Source organism: Poecile atricapillus, chromosome W (genome assembly GCF_030490865.1).
Source record: "Poecile atricapillus isolate bPoeAtr1 chromosome W, bPoeAtr1.hap1, whole genome shotgun sequence".
NCBI lineage: Eukaryota > Metazoa > Chordata > Aves > Passeriformes > Paridae > Poecile > Poecile atricapillus.
Window position 1 is genome coordinate 39,791,758 of NC_081288.1, and position 23,271 is coordinate 39,815,028.

The 23,271-nt window shown below is 40.1% G+C and overlaps 1 protein-coding gene across 2 annotated transcripts in view; it reads left to right on the forward strand.

Moving 5' to 3' along the window:
• Positions 1 to 1,386: 1,386 nt before the first annotated feature.
• LOC131591759 (potassium voltage-gated channel subfamily C member 2) overlaps positions 1,387 to 23,271 on the forward strand; it is a 97,094-nt gene continuing 75,209 nt past the window's right edge. For both annotated transcript variants that reach the window (XM_058862794.1, XM_058862793.1), the window contains exon 1: positions 1,387 to 2,105. In XM_058862794.1, coding sequence (XP_058718777.1) covers positions 1,473 to 2,105 — 633 coding nt within the window. In that variant the 5' untranslated portion in view covers positions 1,387 to 1,472. The remainder of the gene's footprint in view (positions 2,106 to 23,271) is intronic.

Genomic DNA, 23,271 nt, shown 5'->3' on the forward strand with positions numbered 1-23,271 from the left:
GGCTGTGCGGCGCTCCGCCACCCTCTCCCGGGGGCTGGCCAGCTCCTCTCCGCAGCCACCTGTAGCTACGGCTGATTTTCCGGCACTTCTCCGAAAAAACAGCAATTCTCAGCCCCCCACCCTTCCCGCGTGTTTTACTTAAGACAACCAAATGTCCATGTATCAGGAGCGGAGGTGGTGTCTTTTTCGGAAAGATGCAGTGTTTGTTTTCGCTGTCGCCGGGCTGGTAGCGCGGGACCGGAGGGGTGTGTAGGGCCGCCTCGGCTGCCCCTGCCCCCGCCCCGGGGCGGAGCTGCGGCCCCAAATGAGGTACGATTTCACCTTTGGGCTCGTCTTCGCGGAGCGCCACTGGAATCACGGCCGTCCCGGTGCCCGGTCTCGCTGATGGCTCTGCGCTCCGCCCGCTCCCCGCTCCCAGCCCCGGCGTGGAACGGCCGCGTCCCCCCTGTGGAATGAGGGGAGCGGGATCCCCGCGCGGGCGGCGGGAGCCGCTGTTCCGCCTGTCGGAGTTGAGCACAGAGGGAGGCGAAACAGCCACCTGAACGCGGAGAAACACCCGAACCGACAACAAGTAGTCTCGCCTGGCAGGGCGGCGCGGAGAGCGGCCGGGGCCGGAGCCCGCCCGGGAACAGAAGCCGCTGTCGCTGCTCCGGCAAAGGTAGCGGCGGGGCGGCGGCAGGGAGCGCGGGGCTGGAGGGGAGCGGGGGGACCCGCGGCGGCGCTGATACCACCTGCCCTTCCCCGAGATGCGCGCTCGCCTTCGCGATTTGCCTGAGAAAGTAGCGAGCCGAGCTCCACGCAGACAGCTTTTCCCAGAGTATGCCTGCTGCCTGCGCTTATGGGGTGCACGGTATTTCTTCTCAAAAAGCAACCCTTTCCTCCCTCCCACAGTGGGGGTGGGGAGGAAAAATATTTAAGCCTTCTTTTTTCCCCCTCGTTAAGCTGTTAGGATAATAAAAGATAGATGCCCATTAAATAATTAACCGTACACTTTCTGTTCCATCAGCTCGGTTCACACAGCCCCGCGAGGGAGAAGGGGGTGGGGACGGTGGCGGATCCATACGCGGTCGAAGCAGCAGCAGTGCCATTTCGGTCGCCTGCTTCCAGGGGAAGCGGGAGGCAGCCCGGAGCTGTGCCCGGAGCGGGCAGGCGGCGCAGCCCTCCGCGGAGGAGCGTGCGGAGCAGGCCGGCGGTGGGTGGTGGGCCGGGCCGGGAGGGCTCTCCCCGGAGCGCGGGTCCGCCGGAGATCCTGGGAGGGGTCTGGGACAGGCCGTGACCGCGGGGTACGGTCCTCCCACGGTGGTGCCTGTGGGGCTTCTCCTCGATTTCTTCTGTTTGCGTTTAAGGCAGAAGCTCGTCCCCCCCCGGACCTGCCGGAGACCGGCTGCCCCCCGCCCAGCGACCGGCGCGCCCCCCTCCCAATCCCCGCCGCCGCCTCCCGCGCTGTCCCCAGTCATGTCCCACCCGGAGCGATGGGGAAGCTCGAGGACAACGAGAGGGTGATCCTCAACGTGGGGGGCACGCGGCACGAGACCTACCGCAGCACCCTGAAGACCCTGCCGGGGACCCGCCTGGCTCTGCTCGCCTGCGAGTCCCAGAGCGAGTCCCCGGGCGGCGAGGACCCGCCGCCGCCCCCCAACCCGCCGCCGCCTCCGGCGGGCGGCTGCCCGGAGCCCGGCAGCGGCTGCAGCCCCCGGGGCAGCGGCGGCGCCAGCGAGTTCTTCTTCGACCGGCACCCAGGGGTCTTCGCCTATGTACTCAACTACTACCGCACCGGCAAGCTGCACTGCCCCGCCGACGTCTGCGGGCCGCTCTTCGAGGAGGAGCTGGCCTTTTGGGGCATCGACGAGACCGACGTGGAGCCCTGCTGCTGGATGACCTACCGCCAGCACCGCGACGCCGAGGAGGCCCTCGACATCTTCGAGGCACCCGACCTGCTGACGGGCGAGCCGCCCCCCGACGGCGACGACGACGACTTGGCCGCCAAGAGACTGGGCATCGAGGACGTGGGGGCGGCCGCCGAGGGCAAGGGCGGGCGCTGGCGGCGGCTGCAGCCCCGGGTCTGGGCGCTCTTCGAGGACCCTTACTCCTCCCGTGCCGCCAGGGTAAGCGCCGCCGGCCGGCGCTCCCAGCGGGGGCTGGGGAGGCCGAGGGGCTGCTGGGGTCCCCCGAGCGGGAGCCGGCATCGCGGGGAAGCTCGCCCCGCTTGGGGTGTGCCTGCAGGAGCGATGCTGTGGTGGGCCACTGCAAGGGGGGACATCGGTCCACGTGGGGTGGCGATGCTTGTCCCCTCCACATTTGCAGGCAATGTCAGGCAGCACGGGGGTCCCGCCGTGCCGGCATCCTTCCCGTGGGAGTGTCCGGGGGTGAGGTGGAAGCTGTGCCCCGAGAAGCCTGCGAGGAAGCCATAGTCACCCCTGGCCCGTGTGGGGGTGTGGAGGGGGTGACTCACGGGTGGACCTGTTTGTGTGTGGGTGTGAGCAGGAACAGCCCCAAGGCACCCTCATCCTCCCTGAGCGCCTGCCTGAAGGTGCGTTTGGGGCCGGGGCAGCTGGTCTGGGGTCTTGGGCTTAGGCTCAGGTGGTGACAGTGATACAGGAGAGTGACCTCAGTCCTTTCTGAGCTTTGCTCTGTCTGTGCTGGTGGTAATCCTGGTTCCACAAAGTAAATGTGACAGGGGGTCACCCTGGCTCTTCCTCCATTGATTTCTCAGGGTGACCCTGACTGCCTCAGTGACTGAGGGTCTGGGGACAGGACAGTAAGTGATCATACTGACTTTCTCTGACTTAGATAGGGATTTTTAGGGATTTTAGATTTTTATTCTCACTACTTTACACTTTGATGACTGGATTTTAGTTCTGTCTTTTCATTGCAGTTGTCAATGGTGATGCGGGTTCGCTCTCTAACTCAGGGCTTTGGGGTGAACAAATGGTTGTAATTCCTTTGGGAGAAACATGCAGTGGTGTCTCTCATTTAACCAGAAAAGCAACCACCAGCAAATCCTCCCTGCAATACAGGACAAAGGACTCGTAAGAGGAAATTTTTGATTACAAAATGGCAAAAAGTATTTTGTAGTGTATTTATCAGGATTTCCACAAAGCATTCAGAGCTAAACCTCATTCTGCAGAAAGTGTGGTTATGGTGGGTATAATCTCTTAATCAGTTCCACTTACTCCGCTGGCAGTCTCATAGATGTGCACATAAGTGTGTGGTTTAGTGACTTCAGGAAGTTCATGGAATTGTACCCCATGTCATGCTGCAGTTTCTGCCCACTCACCCTATGAGCTTACTGAGGTAAGTTAAACAGAAAGTAAAGGTCCTCACAGTTATTACTGTCACTTGCAGAGTGCCAACATTGTTTATGTTTTTGAAGGTTGCCTACCAGTATGTCTTCCCTCGACAGCTGGCTCCAGTTGATTCTTAATATATGTTTTTAATAAAGAATGGGTTCTGAAGAAAAGCTACCAGAAGTGTCTCTTTGCTCATCAGTGACACATCCACATCTCGCACCTCAGCTGTCTGAATCCCAAAGAAAATTTCTCTGTCAGTTACCTGACAGACTCTGCTGTATGTGGTGATTGCCCTGCAGGTTTTCTTTCACCTACTGTCTTGAGGAAAGTCGCTGACAGTGTCAAAACTGCAGCTTTTATGACAGAGAATCTTCCTGCTCAACTTTGCTGGAGAACTGAGAGAAGTATGGAGTAAATGTTAAATGGAAGATACCAGGAGAAATAGGAAGGTAGGCGTGCCGTTGTGCCCTGGAGTTGCAGTTGGGTTTTTAGCCCCGTCTTTGACAGAACCTGTAGGTACTTGATTTCCAAATTTTCCATCTGTTCTAGGTCATCCTGAACCATTAGTGACTTGTGTGAAGATATTTCAAGTTTGCAAAATGAATACTGTAATTAACACTATAGTAGGAAATTGCAACACAGCAATATAAATCTCTTAGAAGATATTTACCTTTCTTAACTGCTTTTAAAAATTTTATTCTGATTTCAAACCCGGGCAGCCAGAGTAAGGCAGTGTCAGAACCGTAACAACCGCGTCTAAATCTGTATTTTCAATTTCTGAAGATCTGTACTTGATCTTGCAGGTAGGGAGACAATTTTGAGAATTTCTGGTGAGTTTTAAAGCATTAAAGTGAATTTGTATTTAAGGACTCGCATGCACTTAGTAAGCACTCTCAAACACAGTAATTTAAGGTGATGGTAACCTTCATTTGGAACTGAGACATTATGTTTTTCCACACCTGAAACAAGAGCCCTTATTTTCTGAGTATTCTGGCAAATACACTCTTGTTTTATGTCAGCTGAGATGATGACTAACTCTAAAAACATTTGAGTGAAGTCCTGGGCTTACGGAAATCAAGACAAAATTCTGTGAACATCAATCTTTGCCTCACAGTGTTAGTTACTGACTCATACATCACTTAGATTATGGTGGGGCTGCTCAGTGGCAAACTTCCCTAAGAACTGTGGTAATTATTTTCTTTTAGCATTACTGATTTAGGTTCACTAGTGTCTTTTTTGAGAATTGTGATGTTGATAAAAATGGGATATTTTCTGTTAATGAAATGGTACTTAATATTTGTGATTTTCTTTATTCAAAAGTGTGATCTCTAAAAATAGAAATTTATAGAAATTCAAATATAAGTTGCCATGGTAACCTCTTCGGGGATAGTGCACGCACAAGATTATTCTAGCAAGACCATCCAGTGATGTTATATAAATAGTGGAACTAGTTTGTTGACAAGAAGGTTTACTTTAGTTGAGATTCTAAAAAAATTCAACTTTTAGTGCGTGCAATCTGGGAGTCAGATAGCGACATCTACTAAACACGGGGCTTGTAAATATGAAATGTAATCCATGTATATATGATTGCTTTGAAACCTGCAACACTTTCCTTTGCTTCTCAAGTTCAGGAGTTAGGTCTGAATGTTATTTCTGTCTTCATATGATCGTTTTGGATTTCATAGACCGTGAAATGAAATTAAAGAGTGCAGCCGTACTCCTTTCACTCCACTCGTAATAGAATGATCATTCACAAAAGGCTGTTTGACACAATGCTGTTATGTAGATATGGAAATCTACTGGCATAAGGTGCTGTCATAGGAGGAGGAGTGCTGGGTGACTGAATCTTTGTGCGTTGGTTTAAATGTCTCTGAAACAGACACCTAATTCTTACCTGACTGAAATGTGTGCACTGTTTCGTTGGTTAATATCTGTAAGTTATTTTGGTGTCCAGTGGCTTCTAAGTGCCAGGTACTTGTTTGCTTCAGTGGAAAAAAAAAAACCAAAAAGCAACATCTAAGTGAAATTTAGTAAAAAAAAACCACCTAAGCGGTTCGTAAGAAAGCGCAAGAGGCAATATTAAGTGCTGAGTTCAAAAAGTGTCTGCAGATGTCCAGCAGGAACTGGAATGCCAGTGCTCATCTCAGATATCATATTTCAAAGTAATTACCTCTAAAGCATTTTTACTTTTGAATAATAGTTGAAAAATGATGCTGTTTAAAGAAGTAATTAGTATTTGTAATTGATTTTTCCTAGGGATTATGGATTACTCCTGTACTGAGTGCAGGAATGCAAAAACAGCCCTGAAATTCACCAGATCCATAGCTATATATCGTTAATGTTTTGAGAAGACTGTAAATCTGTTCATGGGTAAGGGGACAGCATCTGCCATGTGAGGTAGTTAAGCAGTGCAGGGGTCAGCATGGCCCAGGGCACTTGAGCCCTCACTGCTGTTTGCAGCAGCTGAAGGCAATTTACACAGCCCCCTTGCTATGGTTTTTATCTCTAGGAAATATCATAATTACTTGATTTACAGGGAAATAGAAATCCTAATTAGCAAGTATTTGTCAAGTTTGGTGTAAGTATATATTCACTGCAGTGCAAATAGACCCACAAAAGCCTTGCAGTCTAAGCATCAAGATACATCTTGCAAGTATTCTTAAAAATACTGGTGGTGCTTCATAATGACATGGGGAGCTGTATTTGAGCAGTGGGTAGTATTTTTGAAGGGTAATAAAGTTCCCCTTTACTGCTTTTATATGATGTTAAATTGTCAGAGATTCCTTTCAGTGACCCATTGCATCTGCACCAGCTTTGAACATTAGGTGATGTGAAGAATCAGCTGAAATGAGTGGGATGAGAGAGGGGAAAAATATGATTTTACAGATTCCCTCGAGAGGCTAAAGATACAGAAATTTATGTTGAAGAACCTTCTTATCAAAGATAACTTATGTCTTTATTTGGTGATTTGCTTATGTTTTCTCCAGGTGCCTAGATACCTGTTTTGATACCTGTCAAGAAAGCCTTGATTTAGGAAGCCTGTCATGTACTATGGTGAATGACTGAAGTGAGTTATATTTTTAGGGCTTTGCCTGTTCTGATGCAAGACAGGTTTTATTTTTGGTGGAAACAACACTGCTGCAGTCATCTGAAATACTGTGAATGGAGTGGTGAGGTACATTAATCTCAGAATGTATGTTTGTAGATTAATAGTGAATAGCAAAGGTTTGCTTTCTTAACTGATAGGAAGCCCTTTAATACATAAATGGAAATCTTTACTCTGTCTTTTATTCAACGAGGAAAGCAGGTATATTTTAGATTTTACCATTCAATTATTAGTTAGGCAGTCATCTGTCTGAAAATGGCACAAAGAAAATGGTTAAGGTTGATGCTTCAAAGAGGGTATTCCTTTTGTTGGTAATCAAAGCACTGAATTTATTTACATGTGGAGAAATAGTCAGTTACATTAAACTGGTGAAAAACAGTCATTCTGCTTGAAGCATTTATACTATGGGAGCTAGTCTAGAAAAGACACATCAAGATGTGTTCTTAATGACAAAAGTCATAATGCATTGCCATTAAAGATATTCATAGACTCTGTAGCTTCATGTATACAAGAGCTGACTGAATCACATTATAATTCTTATTAATTTACTCTGGCATGCTGGCTTTTAAAAGTCCTTCCTAATTGAAAATTCTAGTTTGACACATGATGTATAATCAACTAGCTTGATCTACCCTAAGTGTAGATGGTCTCTGATGGTACTGACATATCAGTGAGGTAAAATCAGCAAGATTTCTGCCTTCCTAACTTCTGCCTCTTCCTCTACAGCTGTTCTGCCTGATGCTGCTAGTGTTTCCATGGAAACAAGCCAGCTCTTCGCTTCCTCTTCCCATTGAAAACAGCCTTCTCACTGTCACTTATTCATCTGGGAAAAGGATTTTGTCATGGCTCTGACATAAATGAAACAGAGATGATCTGTCCTATCATTTCAGAAATAGATGCTATTAGGTATGTGCCCATGCATACAGCCAGATTGTCTTTCAGTGACTAAAATAATTTGGTTAATGGACTTAGGTTGAATTTCCTTTGGTGTAACTGGAAGTGGAAATCAGCTAATTAGACACAGCCCAATATAGTAACAGTGTGAGAACTATTTTTAATTGAGAAATCTGGCAGACAATGTTCTCTTTTTTTATGTAGTTCATATGGAATGTAGTATTTGTCATGTTTGTTTACAGTGATAAAACACTTAAATGGTTTGCTTTGAGGATGAAAATCTATCCTCAAACTGATTAAGATGGTGGTGGGAGGAATAGCTCACAACTTGGGTAGAATATTGTATAGGTTTCAGCACTGCTGTCAGATGAGGAATCATGTTATCATGCACATCATGTGATGCAGTCAGAATGCGAAATAAGCGATGCAAGAAAACTGTTATCTTCAAGGTCCTTTTATTCTTAAGGTGTTTGGTACCTAGTCCAAAGTAAATATATCAATCAATACCCTGTGAGTAAATCAGCATTTTTGCTTCATTTGGTGAATTTATGTTAAGTTATAATCAAAAAAAGTTCAGAACTCAGACAAATTCTATATCCTTGATTAATATTCTTCACTGTAGAGACTTTAATATACTGTAAGAGAAGTTTGTGTAAAATTTTCCTGTCCTTCTCTGCCTCAGTGATCATTGGCAGAACGTGATTGTTCTCTTCCTATGAAAGTGCCTTGCAATTGGGGTAGAAGAGTAAGAGAAGAGGAAAGGCTTCTTCTACGCATTTTTAGTATTTTAATAATCTCTTATAAAAGTGATGTCCAGTAGCTTTAAGATGGAAGAAACAAGTTCTTCGCATTATCAAGTGCTATTTCAGCACTGTTCATTTCTCCAGAGGTGGTTCCTGCTCATCCTGTGATTCACATTTGTGTCTCATCTTAGGGAAGGACAGTTTCCTTCAGCCAGAACGGGAAAGAGAAGGTTTATGCTCTCTGTATTTAGCACCCAATGGGGGTAGTGTGTTACCTTTTAATTCTCTTTACTAAACCTTTCTTTCAGGTTTAGTGAAGAGAGGTCTTTCTTTAGACCTCACTTCTGTCAGCATGGTTTACATAAACATACTGATTCAGTATAAAAAACTCGTGGGGATTTTTGCAGGGTTTTGGCTGTTTGATTTTTTTTTTTTGTAATTGTGAGTAAATTAGTTAAGCAAATAAAATATGGATATAGTAATAGTCAGAATATCAAGTTATCAGCTGTCAGTCTACTTAGTGTATTTCTTATAGTTATACAATTCCTTTACACACTCTTGTTCTTTCACAAGTGTTACCACTGAAGATGAATAGATCACATGGACACAGCTCGAGGTGTGGTGAAAGGAAGAGGGAGTTTATTTTTCTCCCCAGGATTTATAGGCTCCTGACCACAGCCAGGGATTGGATGGTCAGGATAACACTTTCTCACTGCACTGGCCATGAGAGATGTCCATCACAAGACGTGTAACAGAAAGAATGTACACATATCTATGTTTACAGTTACTGTCCTGGGAAAGTCCTTAGAAAACTATGTTAGTAAGCTCAAAAGCTGAGTTTTCAGGGCGACACACAAGCACACACTTTACCAGTATAAATCAGTAATTGCAAAGGAATAATCAGTAATTGCAAAGGAATATTTTATTTTAAAGAAATGCTAAGCAAGACTATTCAGTAATTTTATATGCAGAGGTAACAGGGGAACTATGTCCAATCTTGCTTGTGTGTGGTCTTACTTGCGAAGAGTCTTCCCTGATGCAAGGACTGACACATGAGAATATTTCACACGTCAGAAATAATTTATTCTGGTGAACAAAATATTCAGTTGGGGTAATGGGCAAGGACTTAGTAGGATAAATTCAGATTGGTGAACATGATCATCAACATGATCAAAAGGAGTCAAGTTGTAGTGATGACCTGGTACATTTTTTTTCCCCTATAGTGGTATACATGTGTATATGTTGATATAACTAAATGGTAACTTTGTGAGATGCTGTAGAAATAGCTGTAGAGAATCAACATGAATTCACACATTTTTTGGGTTTTTCTTGTTCTACTAATTTGTTTAATTAACATCTTTGTTGGTACTTCATGATGACTGAAGCAGTTTTGAAGGAAAAACGCCACTTCCATCTGTTAATCAGAAGTGTTAAAAATAGAATGCCATCTAATCACATGAAATACAATTTCTTGTGATTTGTGATTTGCTTCACAGATTTCCTGGCTGAAGTGGTGGCTTGAAGCTTAAAAAATCAAATTATCTAATTATGTATTATACTGGTGAGTTGTTATTCCCCCTGCTGCTTTTAAGTTGAAAAATCTGTGATGTTGCTGTGGTTTTGGTCCTCTTACCAGTAGGTTAATTATTACAGTAGTGTGATAATTCAGTTCTTTCTTGTTACAGACAGCCTTTTGTAGTTTCTTAGTGTTTCTAGGTGAAACTTAGGTATTGGGTCTTTGATATATTCCAGCAAAACGCTGTAAACAGAGAACAGTCTCTTAGCCCACTGCAGAATAATGTGGTGGAGTTCATTAATATGCATGAAATGTGACATGCAGTATGATCTAGGCTTGTTTCTGAAATAAGTGTAGTTTTAAATAAGTATAGTTTAAAGTGCTTACATTTTCATTAATGTATAGCATAAAGAATTACGTTTTTCTACTTTGCCTAGTCTTCATAAAAGGGTATCCCTGAAGATTGTGCATTTGGGTTGGATAATTTTTACAGTACTAAAGATATAGTAGATACATAACAGTAAACTTATTTTTAGCTGTTTAATCCTTATCCTGAGAGAAATAATTCTACTTTGGCAATGTCTTTCACCCCAGTAAAATGCATGCTGTGACAAAAGCTCAAGGCTATTCCAGTATTAGGGATCTGATAGTACCTGGGATTTTAGTGCAGCAGAAATCAAATGCTGAAACTCAGTTAATGGCAGAGAGAATTGCATTGGAGAAGATGAAATTTAGTGGAGCTGAAAGAGGGGGCTGTGGCACGGTGCTGTGGCACGGTGCTGTGAAGCGCTGGGTACGTGTTGTTGCCATTAAGCCGAGCACAGGCTGAGCTCCCAACAATTCTGCGAGGAGAACGTGTTGGTGCCTGCTGCAGCGCTGAGCGAGAGGTTAACCATCCCCAGCAGCACCCTGAACCTCCACAAAATATATTAGGCTTTTATATGCTGTGTGCTGTAAGATTGAGGACAGTCAAATATGTAGTAATTAATATTTTATATAAGGCCTGTGCAATAGCAGACCTTTAATGTTTTTGTTAAAGTAGATTTAAAAGTTTTTTACAGGAAAATGTAAAAATGTTTTTGAAGTATACAAATGTCTGGGTATGAATTTTCTTTAGTTAGACAATATCAAAGGAGATGTCTTCAATAGTCCTTATTTTTACATAGTATTTAAAAATCCTCTGAACTTTTCAAGTGAGCAATAGTCTTTATTGGCAGTTGGTAATCTTACTAATATGAATGGCAATTATGTTTAATAATTGGTTTCAGGAGTATCTCTGTTTTCACAGGATAATTGTTAAAAGTTGAAAGAGATAGCTTTGATATTTTTTATCAGTGTCATCAAAAGTGTTTACAGAGGTCTTTTTTGTGACAGGAATTTTTCAGTCTTCTAAGTTTAATCCAGATATGGTTTGGAGAAGAACCTTATTTGTTTTCCTGGTTTCTGATCCCATTTGGGAAATAAATTTCCTTGCATTTGCAATTCTGGATCTGATACCTACTGTGAGATTTTCATTTGAATTTTAGGATGTAATTGATGCAAAACACATCTGAATTGCACCTTGAACATTCTTCCCTTGATCTGCAAAATTATTAAAAAAATTATAAATAACTCAGTTGGGATGGAGTTTTGTCTTTCTACAGCTTCCTGAGGAGGAAAAGTGGAGAGGGAGGTGCTGATGTCCTGGTATCCAGTAACAGGATGTGGGAAGGGTTCAAAGCTGTGTTGAGGTTTAGGCTGGACACTAGGAAACATTTCTTTACTGAGAGGGTGGTCACATACTCATACTCATAGGAGCAGACTTCCTAGGGAAGTGGTCAATGTCCCAAGCCTGTCAGTGTTTAAGAGGAATTTGGGCAATGCCCTTAAAACCATGACTTAACTGTTGGTTGAGCTGTGGTCAAGCAGTTGGACTAGATGATTGTTGTAGTACCCTTCCTACTGAAAGAATCTATCCTGGTTCTAAAGAGGTAAGTTCTGGTTTTCCAGCCTTACCTTCTTCCCCTTACAATGGAAAATCAAGTAATTTTATTTAACAATGATGTTGCTTCATATTTTCATGGTTTAAAACCAAAAGTGTATATAGTAAAAGACATATAATAAATGACATAAACTTTTTTTTTTCCTAGGGTAGAAATCAAACAGGGTAGGATTTCAGTGTAGGTATTGAACATCAGCTTTGCTGTATAACTCATTATCTCTTCATTTAATAGTCTATGTTAAATTGATTTAAGCACCTTAGGCATCTTAATCCTTTGGCCAGTGAATTTTATTGTTGTCTGTATTAGAGACTTTGCATATAGTTTCAAATTTGAGAATTGAGACTCTTGATAGCAGGACATATTTATTTTCCTGATTGCCTAGGTGATATGCCTGTGCAGCTTGGAAAACAAATGGCTGGGGTTGTCACTTGTCTCCAAAACAGGCATGTGAAACTAATAGTGCAGTGACCTGTGAATGGTCAACAGAACTGGTTTGATGCATTGCAGGTAGGTACAAGGTCTCCTTGGTTAGTCATTGTATTTTTTAAGTTGGTGCTTTGATAGCAGAAAAAAATGAACTGGGAGAATTAAATATGAAAATAGATATTTAATAACAGGGAAAGTTACATTGTGGGAAAAGATTAGCCATTACGAACTGAAGCAAAGAATATATTTTCATTCTCTTGGTTTGTCACAATATAACCAGCCAAACTTTAAAACTGGCAAAGATATTTCGGGTTGCATGTGTGTTTCTTTTGACTGACATTGATTGTTTTAAGGATGGAAGATGCTGGGTTTTTATGAACTGCAAGTTTATCTACTTAAACTTCTTGCTCCAATTGCCATTTCCTTAATCTTTTTGTGAGATGGGAGCTTTGATCTTTTGATCTTTTCAAAATTACTTCCCTAATGACTAGGTTATGACATTCTTGAAAGAGCTACTGCAAGTAGGTACAATCTGCACCTCCATCCAGGAGCTGTGACAGCAATGAGTGTCTCTTAAAACTATCATTAAAAGCTCAGAATTGGTTCTTGTTTCTTCACTCTTCAGCTGCATTGAGTTGCATTCGGCATCTTGCACTGTCACTGACTGCCCTTTCCAATGCTTTTGTATTAAAATTTACCATTTTGCTATGGCTTGAAATGCAGTGATAGTTATAGGTACCTATCTACTGTGAATACTACTTTAGTAGCTGTGTTAGCAGTTTTTCTTTGAAAGTGTGATAGCTTGCCTCACTTACTGAAATGAAAACTCTGCAAAATTTCAATGACTTTATATTCTCAACAATTGAAAGACGTTTAAATTTAGTGTTTGGTAGCAGAAATGTACCCATTAGTCTCTAGAGAAGTGCAGATGTAGTTTATATTGGGTTTGTATTTCATTAGAGCAACCTCTCTGGCAATGCAGTCCTGACAGATTTGTGAGATGAAGGCATTCCTCTTTGAAATTATACCTGCTTTCTTCAAATATGAAGTGCTAATTTTCTAAAATGTGAAGAAATATTAAAATCCTGTTTTGTACTGCCGCTGTTTGTGTGCTCCTTGCAAATAGGGATCAGGAGGTGTGTGTTGGTAAGTATAATGAACAATCTTTGCAACTCCTATTTTGCTTGTTTACTGGCAAAGCAATTTTAAAATAACAAGGTAATTGTTACAGTTTCCTAATCACACTGTGAGTAATATGTTGCCTCCAGAAACCCAAGACTTGTCTGTGGTTGGGAAAGCCTTTGAAAAAGTGGATGCTAAAGGAAAATGTGTGACCTAAATTTTTCATTGCAGTTCTACTGTTCAGACAAGTACAGTATGACAACTGTGTGCACTGAAGAAATGCCAAAATGGGGTGAAATGTGAGTGTGAGACAGGAGGGAGGATGTTTGGGATCCTAGTGCTTTCAGACTTCAGGTGTTCTTATCCATATATATATACAAATGTGGATGCAAATATTTTGTGTGTGTATATAGATGTATGTACATGCACAAACACACATACATTTATAAACTAATTCACAGGTGGTTGTAATCTGTAGTCATGATAGTCAATAAGATTTTAGTTTCTTTTTTTTTAGTTTGATTTCCCAATTTGTCCTTGAAGATTTTAATGAAGAAGGCTGCATCCTAGATTTCATTACTTAATTCAGTGCTCTTGCTTTTACATGTTAATTCAGCTTCTGGCTGTAAGTAGAGTTTTGTGAACTGTATGAATATTTTGCTTTTTTAGGATCAATCTTACTAGATCTGCGTTTATGTTACAAAATTGGTGTACAGTAATTAATCATGTTTGATAACAGGAGTAGTGTTCCATTCTTTATAAATTTTATCTCACTAAATATGGGGGAAACCTGAAGGAGTTACATAACTTAAGACGTTATTTTCTGTGAACTACTTTCTCATCGGTGACTTCAGGGCTGAATAAAGTTATCCCTGTTTGTCAAAACATTAATTCTTTATAATATTTTATAAGACATTTTAAGAAAGTCATGTCTTACAGGGATGCAGTTTTCCCTTCTTTAGCTGTAGTAAGGGGATATATTAAATAAGACAAGATTTGGCAATCATTTACATCAGGTCATGTTGATAACACACACAGTGATTTTTCATCTTTGAAGCATTACAGCCTGTTTTATTATTAATCTGACTTGGTTTTTTGTTTATCTTATTTTTTGAAAGGAGTAGTGGATCAGTTCAAGTAAAGTTCATACATCTCTGCTTCTTGTGAGGATTATTGACTAATGGGAAGCATAAAGCCATGAAACCAGCATTTAAGCAGAAGATGCAGAATGCCATTATGCAGTGAGAGCTAGGAATGGTGTAGGGATTATGCCATGATGAACTCATTTGGTCAGGCTTGGAGGGACACTGAGAGTGAAGAGGGATCAGGAGCCTATAGTGCTAGCAGGAAGTTCTGGAAATCCAAGTTTATGTCTTCTGTGGCTCACCCTTGACTGTAAACTGTGAAGATACAAATGCTCTCTTACCTTAGAAAATAAAAAGAAGTAAATTAAAGAACAATTAGTGCTCAAATAACAGAGTTTCTAGAAAAGAGGGAATTGTATTTTTGTTTGTGACTGCAACATATAGTGCAAAGGAGAGCTTAGGTAATTTTTAATGAAGCTTGAGGATTGTTTTTGTGGTTTGTATGGCTGAAAATTTAAGCATACATAATCATTTAATGGTCCCTTTTTCCTTCTCTTTTCTGTTGGATTTTTTTTTTTTTCCACTCAGTGGATCTATGGTAGAAGTGCGACTGTGTAGTAATTTGAATGTTTGCAGTAATGAGTACGAGAGGAAATCCTCAATATATTGATAATAGTGTTTGCAGAGCAGACTTGGAAGAGTGTTTTCAGAGAAGAAGGCTTATATCCTACACCTGAAGGCTACAGAAAAAAAATAAAATTTTGACTTCAGTAAGAAAACATGACGATTTTGCAAACTGAGGCAAAGTCTACACGGAAGAAAACTCTTCAGTCGTGTTAGTAATAGTTGCTTTGTTGGATGTAAACCCAAGGTGATAGAATTAAAATCATAGAACAGTAGAAAAGACCTTTAAAATAATGGATTAAGGTGGGAGTTGGCACATATTGGTCTGCTATAGTTTTTCTTCCAAAATTTCTTTAAGTAAAAAGTTTGTAGAATTTGGTACTGTTCACTGAATATCTGCAAAGACCTTCACTATTTGGCCTTTTGCAGTTAAATTCCAGCACAACAGAATGTAAAGTCTCAAAGTGAAAAATGTTTTTCAGTTTTTACAGTTGATCTATCAATTTGATCTGCAGTATATTAGAATGATAAGTATATTGAATGAGCTGCTTTCTAGGGGATGCATTTTATCAGGCTTTAAAAAAAAAGAGGATAAGATTCCAAGGGCATGGCCAATGTCATCAATACTTATGGTAGCACCTAATTTTATATTTCAGGAGCGTTTGCATTAGTTACTGAAAGCTAGTTGCTATTCCTTGCTGCTTTTTAATAGGTTAATAATTTGTACTTAATTATATAGATTGGTATTGGCTAAGCATACAGCGGTGTTGTAATTGAGTTACTGTAAATTTTGGTATGACATTTTTTCAACAGAAATTAATCCTTAATTCTGAAATAACACTCATCTTTGTGTCCTGCTTTTCATGTACAAGAGCTGTAGCTGTAAGTTCTCCCTGTAGAGATGGGTGAATTTGTCCTATATATGGTGAATGCATTTTCATGAACAAGATGTGTAATGTGTTGTTTAACAGTTTATTGTGAAACAAAGCCAAACATTTTGCTTATTGATCAGAAATGTGAATTGTTTCCTAATGTGAAAGCCATGGAGAGGAAGAGCATTGCCATCAAAAATTGAAGTGTTGAAGTGTTTTGGAGATTCCTGGGGCCACTAATGATGCTATTTTGATTTTCTTTGTTTTTCCTTTTTCCTCACAAAGGGAATCTGTACTGAGTCACTATATCAGGAAATATATATTAGGGAAACTATACTGAATTATTACAGGAAATACATTAATAGTTTAACTGCAGTGTTTCCTGTTGGGGAAAAACAAAACAAACCTAACATTTAGTTATGCCTGGCCAAGATTTTAGGATGTGCTTAAAGCATGTGACAGTATCGACTGAATTAATTCCAGAAGACGGCAGTTGGCAAGCCTTAAGTCTGCTCCGATCGTGGACAGGCAAGTGATTTCTTCATTCAGTTAATTGCTTTGGAACAAACAAGATGCAGGATAAACAAGTGAGCTCAGTTTGTTTTTCTACCTGAAATGATGGCTGCCTGCTCTCTCTTTGACAGAGAATGGCTATGTTTTTGGGATTTCTTCTGAGGCTTTTCTTGTCTGTTGTTAATAGCTGTGTAATATAGGCCTGGATTTCAGCATTGATGCCTAATACAGAGTAATGTCAAAACTTAAACTGACATGCAACATTTTCCTTAGAATTCAGTGCACATTCCCAGTCCGTAAACCAACTGTAAAGTATTTGTCAAGAGAAAATTTATAGCACTATAACTTCATGTCCGTCACACATACTCTTTTGTTCACGTACTGTGGTGATGTTTTGTGTTCTGAATTTGGCAAAGCTGGTTCTGAACCAGGAATGTAAGGACAGATCTGGTTTCATGTTCACTGCATATCTGAAGAAAACCCAAACCTTCCATTACAGGAGTTTAACATGAAAAAAATAGTTCTTGGCCCTTAAAAAGCTACAAGCTGGTAGCCATGAGAATGATTTGCAGTGCATTTTACACTGAGTTTGGCATTAGTTATTAAAAAGACTCTCCTTGACTCCTGTGATAATTATCAGAGTGAAAACCCTAATAAATGGAAGTATTTTCAAGGCTTACTTAGATAAATACCTTGCTTTTCATAAAGATTGGAGTTCATAGTGTTCCGTTGAGTCAAGGCTATTTGTGCTTAAAAGAAGTACACTGCTTCCTGCATTAGTCTGGCAATCTCTGAGTCAGGAAAGGATTTCCTAGAACATGCAGGGAATACTGGGCAAAGTGAGCACTGTCAGGCTGGTAAGTTAAGTGTGCTAAGGGATGGAAGTGCACCTATAAATAGGAAACCAATCTGTAGAAAATGCATTAAGATCTTGAGGAGAGAGGATCTTGGAGGAGAAATCTAATGGGGGATACTGAAGAAAAGTGATGCATTTGAAATGGCACTTAGGTGCCATTCTTTCACTAAAAAGAAAGGTCAAGAGTGAGAAAAGGCCTGTTGGGCAGGGGTGTTTTGTTTGAAGACTGTAAATTAAATAAATTAGAAATTAGGAGCTGGTGATGCCCTGAAATGTAGGTTGTGTTGGTTATAGTTGCATCTGGATTTGTTTTATTCTGCTGCCTAGGGAAGAAATAATACATGTTAACAATTTTGTAGGTTGAAATATTTGCATTTATTACAGTCCTTGGAAATTCTTCAGCTGATTAGAATAAAGTATTGGTAGGTGAAGAGAAAGGAGAAGGGCAGGGAGAAGCCTCAATGCCCATTTGTACAAAGTCACACTCTTCTTAGGTTTAATTATACAGTTGTTTTTTTTTTTACTTTTGGAAAGCAATATATTAAATCTTTGAGTTTACTTTGAATCTCTCTGAAGATTTATCTGAATGGAAAAACTTCTGTGTACCTCTGTGAGCTTTAGAATGGGGTCCTGTACATGCATTTGCTTTTTTAATTTCTGGAGAGTCCATAGCTCACAATTCTGCTGCTGTTCTTAATCACTGTCTATTAAACATGGTGCTTGTTGTGCAGTATCTGTAGCTTTTTAGATAAGAGATTTTGAAGTTAAATGCCTGAAAATATATAACGTATGTGGCATTCAGGTGTTAGGCAAACTATCTGAGTTGTGTGTATACCTGTATGTAGCAATATTAAGAATATTATTTAAATGGTGAATTTCAAGAAAACTGAACACTGAGTTGTTTTTTATTTCGGTTCACAGGAAAGCAAAAAAATAGGTCATGTAGGAAGAAGAGAGTCTAAGATAAATCTTTAATATTTGAAATTCAGGAAAACCACTAAGTGGCATAGAATTTTATTTTTAATTTCAAACTCATTAGCTTTTACAAAACGGCCTTGAATAAAATTATCCTAAAGGGACTGTCGTATACATTGTGAGCTGATATACTCAAATGAAGGCTTTTTCTCCATCTCACAACCTATTTTAGGGCTGTTGTTGAAAGGACATTGATAGTAAGGATGATGTTTCCACTTTTTGTGGCACTAATCCACAGCAGAAACAGTTCACTCTGAAATTCCCCTTGAAAATAAAGTAAGACTCCTACGGCCAAGCAAAGGACTTCCAGCTCTAGATTACTTAAAAGCATGACTTCTTTACACAGTATCAGAATTAGAGAGGCATGCCAACTGAATGATGAAACAAACCACCTTTTCTGTGTTGCTGTGAATATGAAAAGCCATTATAAATCATAAATACCGTATATAAAATAAAACCATTTCTTATTGCCACATTGTAAGTTTACCCCCCACCAAAAAAAAGGAAAAAAAAAAAAAAAGGACTCTACTTCTAGGATATATTTTTATCATTTTTATTACTAGGTTTAGGAGACTTACATAGCCATTCAATTAAGATGAAGACCCAGGGAGAGGAAGAACAGTAAAAATGAAAAACAAAGCTTGGAGATTTGTAATAGCCCTTTTCCTGAATTATAAGTGACGGCAATTAAAATGTCAGACAGTCTTGATAAACTGCTTTGTGTTCATAATCAGCCTACTTCAGGAAAATTTGAATTTTTTTGGAAAAAACAGGAAGAAATGGAACAATCAACCATCTGAAAACTAGTATATGTAAATGATGATTTTATGACACCCTTCATCAGAAGTTCACTTTAGAATGCCTTATTGATAATTGTGTGGAAAGGAAAACTCTGCCTAGATATGCACAGTCAGACAGTTCTACTTCCCCACTAAATTTAGATTTTTCTTAAATTTTTTTTTAATTCAAGCATATGAATTGCCATCATCACCCTTATTTCATGAATTTGATACATTTTGGAAGAAACTAATTTTCTTCAGGCTATTTTCTACTTTTTCTAATTCACTTATTTTTCTGCTTGTTTTTTTTCTTTTCCTTATTATTTGAGGACTCTAAATTTAGGTAAACCATTGCTCCTCTGTAGAAAGATCCATCAGCAAGGCTTCTTCCAGTAAGTGTGGGTCTTTATATCTGTAGAGCCAGTAGTGCATCTCATGAGTTCAGATATCTGATCCTGTAATGCAGAAAAAATGGGCAAAGCCCATACCCCCTTCTTTTTCCATTTTATTAATGTTAAAAAAAACCCTATAAATCTCTATAGGTTCACAGCTCAGAACTGTTAAAGATAATGAACAATATTATTCTTTTCAAACACAGTTAGACTTAACCATCTTAAAACTGCATCTAGTTTTTAATCCTATCCGCAGATCCGTTGTGTCCCTATTACAGAATCCTCTACACAAAATCAGCCTGAAAAGGTCTCAGATGTTCTGGTATATAGTTTCTCCTTATATAATTTCTCCTGGAGGTGCAATTCAGTGCACCTAATATTAGGGATCAAAGTGCCCCATCTTCTTAATAATTTGAGGTACAGGCCTTGAATTAAGAAATATAATAAAATATTAAAAATAGCTGAGAGAGATGCATTCATTTGGCACAATAAATTCTCTTTTGAGCGTTTCAAATATAATCCTGCTATGTGTGACTGAAATGGGCAATTGTGCTCTCTACTTCATTGGACTGCATTTGTTTTCCTATGAGCTCTACTAGTGTGAAGTAAGCATTGTGCAAAGTTAAAATTGTATTTGTGGTCTAAATGTAGAATTGGCACTGTACTAACTAAATTGTTTGCTAAAGCTGATTTGCCTAAATCCATGTAGCAAGCCCTAGGACTGTGCTTCAATCAGTTAAAGAGTGCCCAGTACTCATTTAGCTTAGTTTGGCTTCCAAACCAATTTTCTTCCACTTAACAGAATGTACTAGAGGCTATCTCTGATGTAAATAAGTTAATTTGCAAATCAGTTTAGCTAAATTGGAGAAATTTCTCTGTGATTTCTGTAAAGGTCACTTGTGATATGAAGGTGTTCTGACCCTCGTAAGATATCTTAGGAAACCAGTGTTGCATGCCTTGAGCTATCAGTTCTGGTTCTGACTGCCTGAGATGTCTGAGGCACACTTGCTTTCAGTATGCAATGGTTTTCTTGAAATTGAAGTATTTGAGTGAAATCAGGTTGAACTGACTCTTATCTACTTCTGAGACACTCATTGCTTGTGTTTAGTACTTTTGTTTCTCCAGTCCTTGCCGTAGCCTCTTCCAGCTGTAGATTCCATATATGTGCAGGCTGTTGTTGCCACATGTCTGCATGTATTTGGCTTTTGTGCTTTGGATTGCACAGCATGAGCCCTGGTAGGGAGAGTAATGAGTTCCTAACGCAACTCACTGTCAAGTTTGCCACCTCATCAAAGTCTAGCGTATTTTAGGGAGCTTGGATGTTCTTTTTTCATCAAGTCAGTAAAATCATCTTTATTCCATTCTAGCCTGTCTTCTTAATGTTAGTGTGGAAGAACTGCGACAGCTGCCAGCATACTTTATTGCAATTTATAACATCATGTAACCACCAAGTGATGTTTTTTTACTCCTCACATTCGTGCTGAATTCCCTCCTCGTTTGCTGTGCCCCTCAAATGTACAACGGAGCCATTGAATTATTTTGGGTGTGCTGTGGCTGCATGAACCCTGTTGAGGCAGACCTCTAAATCTCTTACTTAATCTTGGTGATTTCCATTCCCCTCGGCACGCCCCACTTTCCACATTTCCAAGTCAGGGAGCAGAGGCTGGGATGGCTGCATCACATGGAAGGAGTTACATAGCCTCTGTTGAAAGGGAAAGTAAAGCAGGGGCTCAGCAGGAAGCCTGAGAGGAGCTGCAGTAGACACACACCTGCTCAGCAGTGCTGAAGTGATGTTCAAGTGGAAGGCACAATGTGCTTATGCAGCATTGTGGTAGCTCAATTTAGTTACTTTTTATTTTATGAAGCTGGAAAAATTCCCTAACTGTAAATTCTAGTTCTGCTGTTTTAATTTTTGATAAAAGAAACTATTGGAACTGCTTTGCCTATTGCCCTCTTCTTCATTAAATGTCTCCTTTGCATTACTGTGTATCCCTGTTCATTTTGAGGAAATGAATGTGGCCCTCTGTGTTGAGTGGGCTGGTAGGTTATACAATTGCAGCTTTTATATAATTTCCTCTCTCTTGTATCCCTGGGGAACAGAAACATCAAGATCTTCAGAAGATCTTTTTGTTGTTGTAGGTAATGGACGCATACTTTCTTGTGGATCTGTTGTATATTGTGTATAATCACAATATATAGCCCTTAAATGTGGAAGTTACAGTAAAAAGCACCTATTAAAATTGTACAGTTAGCACAGTGAATTAGGGAATACTAAAATTCCGTGTTCAGCAGTAACACCATCCTGTGTGTATATTTAAGACATGAGATTGTAGTGCTGGGTGATACTATTCACTTAGAATATGAGGGCTGTTGCTGCCTCCACAATTTGTTCACCGAACTCCATTGCATGGCATAGACATACAGACATATAGGTAGTTACTAGTTTTTGATGTCCTTACATGTCCTTGAAAATTTTGCAATAGATTCAGTAACTGGTGTTACTGGTGATACCAAAAGCAAGGATCCCATTGTGGGCTGGGAACTGCTTCCATTTGGGAATACTGTGTATTATTTTGTGATAAAGGGTTTCCCTTTCCTTGGATTATATCTGATCTACCTCTGTGGGAAGTGTGGGATGATTCTTGTAACTTTCAAAGTCATTGAGTAGATGAAAGGGACAGATTCAGTGATTAAATGAAGAATAACAAGGTGGAGCTGTAAAGATGACCCTGGTTTTCTCATTATATATTAAGCTGCCTTCTCAACACTGCTGTGGGCATCAGAATGATTTGTTATCCGTCCAGGCTGACTTTTTATTGAGGTTTACTAATGTGTACACTGGTAGTTTACTCAGTAGTGTTCAGCAGTAGAGTACAAATGCAGACTTTCTGTCAAAGACCAAGAACTGCCCTCCAAATACTGCCAGAATAAATAAATTATCATGGAAAAACTGCTTCTGAAGAACAGCTCCCTATTGCAATTTTGTTTTTCCAGAAGCTGGAAGCCAACACTTATTTCCTTAACTTCAGTTAATGACTTGAACCATTTCAGAGAAAACTCTCCTAGTTCACTAGGAGACTGCTTGTCTACATGTCATTGTAAATGTCATAAATATGAAAAAGATTTCTTGATTTAAATTTCAGAGCAACAGTTTTTGCCAGTGGGACCCTCACCTGTTTATGCAATGTGTAGCTGCTCAGCATCACCTCAACATCTTTTGTTTCCTGTTTTTATTATAGTTTCTAGCAAATGAGATGGGTTATGAGAGCTGGTTTGCTGCTTTACTGGCTGGTGGATGTTTATATGGTACATTAACCTCATACTGATGTATTTCTTTAATTAAGTTTGCTCCCAAGTAAAGTAAGAATTATTACATTTTAAAATGTTTATGCTCACTGCAAGATCTGACAGAGAAATTCCTGTTTCATGATTTTGACCTGAGGACATACAAACGTCCAAGGCTTGGCTCTTGCAGAGCTCATGTTTAATTCTGGGTCCAAAGTAATATTTTGTTTAGTCAGGAGTCAGGCAAGGTAAACATTAATGTGAAGAGTCATGAACTATCTCATTTGCTTCAATGGATGCTAAAGCCCTGATTTAACCAAAGAAGCATCAATATGATCAACCCTTTAACTGATAAACACATTAAAATAAAAAAAATCTTATTTTGTAATGTAATCTTATAAAAAATGTAAGTCCATTAATTTCAAAGATTGCAGTTTAAGGACTAAGATTAAAACTAAATATTCAGGTAGACTGATATCATAAGAGATAATGCTTTCATTAATTAAATTATAAAATTCTAGTCTTATGAAGACATCACTATAGAACCTTTGTGACTTCTGTTTTGTGGTTTACAAGATTTTTATTGTATTTCTGCAAAATAGAATACTCTTGGTAGGCACAAAAACTGTCTTGAATTGAAGTTGAACATCTATATAAATATTTCCTGATTACTCCCTTTCAACAATAGCTGACAGACAAAAAAAGAAAAGCCAACAAAAACCAGAGAAGAATAAAAAAACCCCTGTTTATATTACCCTGGGCTGTAAGCACACCACAGTATTCCTCCCTCTTGAGATTACAGAAAGCTCTC